The sequence below is a fragment of the Octopus bimaculoides genome, chromosome 23 (genome assembly GCF_046866305.1).
Source record: "Octopus bimaculoides isolate indiv1 chromosome 23, ASM4686630v1, whole genome shotgun sequence".
Lineage (NCBI taxonomy): Eukaryota > Metazoa > Mollusca > Cephalopoda > Octopoda > Octopodidae > Octopus > Octopus bimaculoides.
This window is the reverse complement of record NC_142950.1, coordinates 26,076,375-26,083,415: the sequence shown is the minus strand read 5'-3', so window position 1 is coordinate 26,083,415 and position 7,041 is coordinate 26,076,375. Positions and strand designations below refer to the sequence as shown.

The window sequence follows — 7,041 nt, the reverse complement described above, 5'->3', positions numbered from 1 at the left end:
TGATCGTTACCAATGTCACCTTCTTGGCACTTGTGCCAGTGGCACGTGAAAAGACATTCAAGCAAGATCATTGCCGCTGGACTGGCTCCTGTGCAGGTGGCACATAAAATACACCATTTTGAGCGTGGCCGTTGCCAGTACCGCCTGACTAGTTTTCGTGCCAGTGGCACGTAAAAGCACCCACTACACTCTCGGAGTGGTTGGCGTTAGGAAGGGCATCCAGCTGTAGAAACTCTGCCAAATCAGATTGGAGCCTGGTGTAGCCATCTGGTTTCACCAGTCCTCAGTCAAATCGTCTAACCCATGCTAGCATGGAAAGCGGACGTTAAACGATGATGATGGTGATGATGATGATGATGATGATGATGTGTGTATTGTGTGTAAAGATTATTCTGTTCGGAGCTGTGCTGTTGAATTAAGGTGAAATAAACATCAGAGATGCTTTGCCCCATTCAAAACCTGCAGGAGCTGCTCAAAGATATTTGCAAATCCATAGAAACCCTTCCATATCATCAGCATTTCGCTCCTCGGCCTATACACTTCACCTGGATGGGGCAGTGAGAACTGAGCTAGTCTCCACCTCCAGAAGGGTTCTACTTGCTGTCTCTTGTCAACCAGAGCCATCTTGAGCTACTTTCAGCTGCTATGCATATTTCCTTGATGTGAATAGGCACTGAAGTGGCTGTGTGCTAAGAGGCTTGCTTCCCAACCACATGGTTCCGGGTTCAGTCCCACTGCATGGCACATTGGTCAAGTGTCTTCTGCTATACCCTCAGGCTGACCAAAGCCTTGTGAGTGGATTTGGGAGATGGAAACTGAAAGAAGCCCATCATGTGTGTGTGTGTATGTGTGTGTGTGTGTGTGTGTGTGTGTGTGTGTGTGTGTGTGTGTGTGCATGCATCTTTTGATGTTGTCGTTGTTATCATCATCACCATCATCATCATAGTGGTGGTGGTGGTGGTGATAACAACAACAACATCAAAAGATACTTTAGGAATGAGAACCCAGGTTCTAAATTTCCCCAAGACACCTGATGAAGGCTGGAGGGTATATCAGCTGAAACATTGTGTTAACAACGAACAAAATGAGGACAAATATCCGTCAAACATAAATAATGTAAATAATGAACAAAGTGTGATAATATATGTGTTCCTTAAAAAAATATAAAAATCAACTTGCTTCGTTCTTCTTCTTGCAGTTGTTGGCTTCTGCGGAGGAGATCCTTTAACTCAGCACTGGGTTCATCTCTAAAGGGGCCATCATTTTGAGAAACAACCAATCTCTCAACTCCTGTATTTGCGGCAAATGGGGAAGAAAGTTTCTTACCAATAATAAAAAAAAATGAAAAACAAAAACAGAAATAAATGATTAGCTATTCAATCAAGCAAATAATCAGAAGAAAAAAGGGAGTTAATTAGATTAATTCAATCGACCAATCAATTGACCGTTCAACTATTTAATGAATCAGTCAAGTACCGCCTGACTGGCCTTCGTGCCGGTGGCACGTAAAAGCACCCACTACACTCTCTGAGTGGTTGGCGTTAGGAAGGGCATCCAGCTGTAGAAACTCTGCCAAATCAGATTGGAGCCTGGTGTAGCCATTTGGTTTCACCAGTCCTCAGTCAAATCGTCCAACCCATGCTAGCATGGAGAGCAGACATTAAACGACGATGATGATGATATATATATATATATATATATATATACATATATATATATGTATGTATGTATGTATGTATGTATGTATGTATATATGTATGTATGTATGAATAATAATAATAATAATAATAATACAATTATAGGCACAGCAAAATACACTGTCAAAACAAGGAAGTAAAAATTACATATCATTTATTAACATGTTAATAGTGTGCAGAAGTGGATATTATGTTGAAGCTTTATTTTTATTACATTAGGAACAATTTTAAAAAACGACCCCTGTATTCTCTTCAATCCAATGCGCTTTCAAACATTAGTGAACATGTCTCCTTAGTCCATTAAATCGAAAGTTTACTGTATATAGAAGAGAATCAAAGTATATCGCACCTTCTTTGTAGGAGAGTGGCCAGGCCATTTGCTGTTACGATGTGTAGAGAGGTAATAGTCAGTATGATATCCCTGTAGAGCTTCGTCAGTGGGGACAGTCATTCCACAACACTCACTTCTGGTAACCAGGCAATGCAGACTGTAGCATATATACTGCAGAAAAAAGACATCATCAAGCAGAAATGTGGAAAAGAGTCCCAAGAGAGGGAAAAGATCGATACACAAACCAACAAACTACAGAGCAAACATACACACACAAACAACCACGTGCATGAAGAAACACAAGTGAGTGGATTTGTTAGACGGAAACTGAAAGAAGCCCGTCGTATATATGCGTGTGTGTGTGTGTGTGTGTGTGTGTGTGTGTGTGTGTGTGCGTCTGTCTGTCTGTCTGTCTGTCCCTCCCAACATCACTTGACAACTGATGGTGGTGTGTTTACATCCTCGTAGCCTAGCGGTTCGGCAAAATTGACCGATAGAATAAGTACTAGGCTTACAAAGAATAAATATGTCCTGGGGTCGATTTGCTCGACTAAAGGCGGTGCTCCAGCATGGCCGCAGTCAAATGACTGAAACAAGTAAAAGAGTAAGAGTAAGAATATTTATTATGAAAGGTAAATTCATAGATATAGCTATAGTTACAAAATGTATCAATAAATTTTGTAACGCCCCGTTTTTAAATAATTGTTATATGACTAGCGTTCACCTAAGTGCTAAGTCATCAAGACTAAATTCACTTAGCCTGGATGATGTTTCATAAATTTTACCTTAAAAATTAATTGTATAAGCTTTTAACAGTGAAATGATAAAAAATTAATAAAGACCAAGGTCGTAAATTTACTTTATACACTGAAAGTTAATGACTTCGGATCGTTTTTAAAACGGGGGCCACATTTTTATTAACGAAACACTTTGAAACTTGGAACACTGGTAGAATGTGTCATATAAAACATCTTTTTCTCTTAGTCTTCTTAAAAAAAAAAGAAATCCCTAAGTTATTCCATGTTAAAGTTGTCGTATTTCTGTAATTTCAACCAATTACTGACGTCCATTCAGCCGATATACATTAAGTGCCGACTACATAAGCAAACGATTCTGAAACAATTCTATCGGTGATAGGGTTAGGGTTAGGGTTAGGGTAAAACAGCAAATTTAAAAAGAAAAAAGCAAATAAAACGAAGAAAAAAAAAAGAAAATGAAAAAAGCAAATAAAACGAAGCTATGGCTTAATCAGCCAAAGGAGTAAATATAAACAACTGAATACTTGTCAGTGATTGGTTGAAATTATCGAAATAAGACAATTTTTTTACATGAAATAAATTCGAATACAAAAATATTTTTCTGTTCTATAACACAAATAGATAAGTATACGAAGTTTGAAAGTCTTTCGGTACCAAAAACACTACGTAAAACATTAATGAAAAATGTGACCCCCGTTTTAAAAAAGATCCATGACTTCTCTGTACCAAATGAGATCTCGTTATTTCAATTAACCATTACTAGTATTATCATGTGTAATATAATTACTGCTTTAGGTAAAATTTAGTATGTTAATTGTTACCTCACCAACTCCTAAAGCGTAACGCCCTCTTTGACTTACCCTTGGGGACGATGCCACTCACATTGAGAACCTCTGCCTTAGAATATACCCACGTGATTCCTGTTATTTCTAGCATACTAAACGACTGCCTAGAGGACGGATGACGTTTGAGTTTGTTTTAGAAGATAAATATGACTGCGATAAAATAATGATTTCGAATTTTTGCCACAAGGGCAGCTTGGGTGAGGGAATTAAGTCGATTACATCGACCCCAGTGCGTACTGGTTGGTACTTATTTAATCGACCCCGAAAGGATAAAAGGTAAAGTCGACATCAACGCAATTTGAACTCAGAAAGTAGCAACGGACGAAATATCGATAAGCATTTCGTCCGGCATGCTAACAATTCTGCCAGCTCGACGCCTTCGACTGTAATTAAATAATGAACGAATTATGCTCACTTTTCTACAAAGATTTTTATCAGAGAATTTTCTGAAAACGATAGAATAGCCGTCAAAAGTAACGTTTTTTTTTTTCTACTTAATTGTAATCTTTATCAAATCGTATGAGGAAACAAAGTCGATGTGCGTGAAATGTGAGCCCTCCCATTTCTTTCCACATTAAATTACGATATGGATATTTTTTAAAACGGGGGCCACATTTTTCATTAACGAAACACTTTGAAACTTGGAACACCAGTGATTGGTTGAAATTATCGAAATAAGACAATTTTTTACATGAAATAAATTCGAATACAAAAATATTTTTCTGTTCTATAACACAAAATAGATAAGTATACGAAGTTTGAAAGTCTTTCGCTACCAAAAGCACTACGTAAAACATTAATGAAAAATGTGGCCCCCGTTTTAAAAAATATCCCAGACATATATTCATACATACTTATATACGTATACATATAGATACACATAAATACATGCAGGCATATACACAAATCCTAGCCCAGCATTCACACACACACACAAACACAAACACACAAGCAAGCAAGCACACACACACATACACACGCACGCACAAACACACACACAGATACTCAAAACATCCACCAACCTGAGGTGACGTCCACAACTGTCTCTCAGATAAGCCGGGAAGGAGTTAATCTTTGTCTAAACCTCACATGAAAAGTTTTGATCGGGGTGGACAACTATGTTGCTTGGCAACCGAATACTTCCTGTGACAAATGACAGCACAGTTCTGTTTTGACAAATCCGTTTTCGTAGTGTTTAAACATTACCACCACCACCAACAACAACAACAACAACAAAATCAACAAGTTCAACCTATGACGATTGCAATGGTACATACTACAACAATAACAAAACTACTGTATCCTATACCAAGACCAACAGCACTAACAAAAGGCGACGACGACGATAATGATGATGAGGAGGAGGAGGAGGACGGGGCAAATGTAAAGAATACGCACCCTCGGTGTTTAGGGTTAGGGTTTAGGGTTACGCCGAAAACGGGTGGTGTGCGTATTCTTTACCTCCACCATTGATAATATTGTTTTGCTCCCTCATCCCCACCGAGGTAATTAGCAGGGTCTCTGAGAGTGATGGGCCAAGATGGCTAGCCGTAAATGGACATGTGTCTCTTTCCAGAAGTTCAGATCCTGTCCGGATCAACATCATAGTGATTTAATATACTCTGCTCTCTCACTTCCCTACTATTGCCTGACCTTGCGCCCATGTCATTAGAAAACATCATCATCATCGTTATTGTTGGCAAGTTGGTAGAATTGTTAATGGGTCGGACAAAATGCTAAGCAGCTTCTTATGCAGGAAGGGAGTAGGTATAAACTTCATACATTGTAGCCAATGAAAGCTGTGGACATACAACAGGTTGGCTACCAAAGAATGCAACTGGTACTCCGTCGGTTATGACGATGAGTGTCCCCAGTTGTTCCGATCAACAGAATGGCCTGCTTGTGAAATTAACGTGCAAATGGCCGAGCACTCCACAGACATGCGTACCCTTAACGTAGTTCTCAGTGAGATTCAGCGTGACACAGAATGTGACAAGGCTGGTCCTTTGAAATACAGGTAGAACTCATTTTTACCAGCTGGAGCAAAGTGAATTAAAGTGTCTTGCTCAAGGACACAATGCACTACCGGGAATCGAACTCCACAACCTTACGATCGAAAGCCAAATACCCTAACCATTAAGCTATGTGCCTTCACTGCACTTGGGAATTAACGTGCAAATGGCTGAGCACTCCACAGACACACGTACCCTTAACTTAGTTCTCAGTGAGATTCAGCGTGACACAGAATGTGACAAGGCTGGTCCTTTGAAATACAGGTACAACTCATTTTTACCAGCTGGAGCAAAGTGAATTATTAAAGTGTCTTGCTCAAGGACACGATGCACCACCGGGAATCGAACTCCACAACTTTACGATCGCTAGCGCGGAAACAAATTAAATTTGTAATGAGGAGGAATATAGTGGCGAACAGAAAACACAAGAGAACGAACAGTGAAAATAAACAAGAAGGGCTATAAGGCCAGATGTGAAAAATATATATATATATATATATATATATATATATGTATGTATACTGAACGCTGTGATGTGACGAACTGAGAAGAAAATAGAAAGTTCGTGCGAGCTTCTTCCTCCCTGTCTCTCTCTCTCTCTACTACTCTTTCTCCTTACCCCTCCCTGGTCACATGTGTCCGGCTACTGGTTCCTTTCTTATCTTGACCACTGCGATTATAGTTTGCTTCAACCATAAGGTTTAACGACAATTCAACCGTGAGATTTCGTACGTACAAAAAGTTTACCGATCCAAGGGAAGTAATCATTCTGGGATTAAATATTGGGTTACTTCCCTTGTATTTTAGGCCTTGCATTGTACTTTTATTTATTTATGTATATTTGAGTACGTGTGTACTGTATTCTTTTATGTGTTTCAGCCTTAACGCTGTGGCCATGCTGGTGCACCGCCAGTGATGTATATGTGTGCATTGGCGTCGCTGTGTGGTTAGAAGCTTGCTTCCCAATCACATGGTTCCGGGTTTAGTCGCACTGCGTGGCACCTTGGTTAAGTGTCTTCTTTTATAGCCCCGGGCTCAACAAAGTCTTATGAGTGGATTTGGTAGATGGAAACTGAAAGAAGCCCGTCGTGTGTGTGTATGTCTTTTTGTACGCTCACCATTGTCTGACAACTGCTGCTGGTGTGTTTATGTCCCTGTAACTTAGCAGTTCAGCATTAGACACGAATTAAATTAGTTCTGGGCTTACAAAGAATATGTCTTGTGGTCGATTTCTTCGACTAAAATCAGCTAAGGTGGTGCTCCAGCGTGGCCGCAGTCAAATGACTGAAACAAGTAAAAGAATAAAAGAATGTATATACACATACATAAACACACACACACGCACAACACATGCACGTATGTATGCGCGCGCACACACACACACACACACACACCAAC

The 7,041-nt window shown here is 39.6% G+C and overlaps 1 protein-coding gene across 8 annotated transcripts in view; it reads right to left on the bottom strand.

The window, feature by feature from the left end:
• The window catches only part of LOC106880555 (uncharacterized), a 26,462-nt gene extending 20,071 nt beyond the window's left edge, over positions 1 to 6,391 (bottom strand). For 2 of the 8 annotated variants that reach the window (XM_089340699.1, XM_089340700.1), the window contains exons 1-3: positions 4,654 to 5,523; positions 2,047 to 2,199; positions 1,180 to 1,321 (exon numbers count right to left, since the gene is read on the bottom strand). In XM_089340699.1, the coding sequence (XP_089196825.1) occupies positions 1,180 to 1,321; positions 2,047 to 2,148 (244 nt within the window). In that variant the 5' untranslated portion in view covers positions 2,149 to 2,199; positions 4,654 to 5,523. Of the gene's footprint in view, positions 1 to 1,179; positions 1,322 to 2,046; positions 2,200 to 3,646; positions 3,781 to 4,653; positions 5,530 to 6,262 lie in introns of those variants that run through there. The other 6 variants (XM_089340698.1, XM_089340703.1, XM_089340702.1 and 3 more) reach the window with 6 other exon arrangements.
• Positions 6,392 to 7,041: the final 650 nt, after the last annotated feature.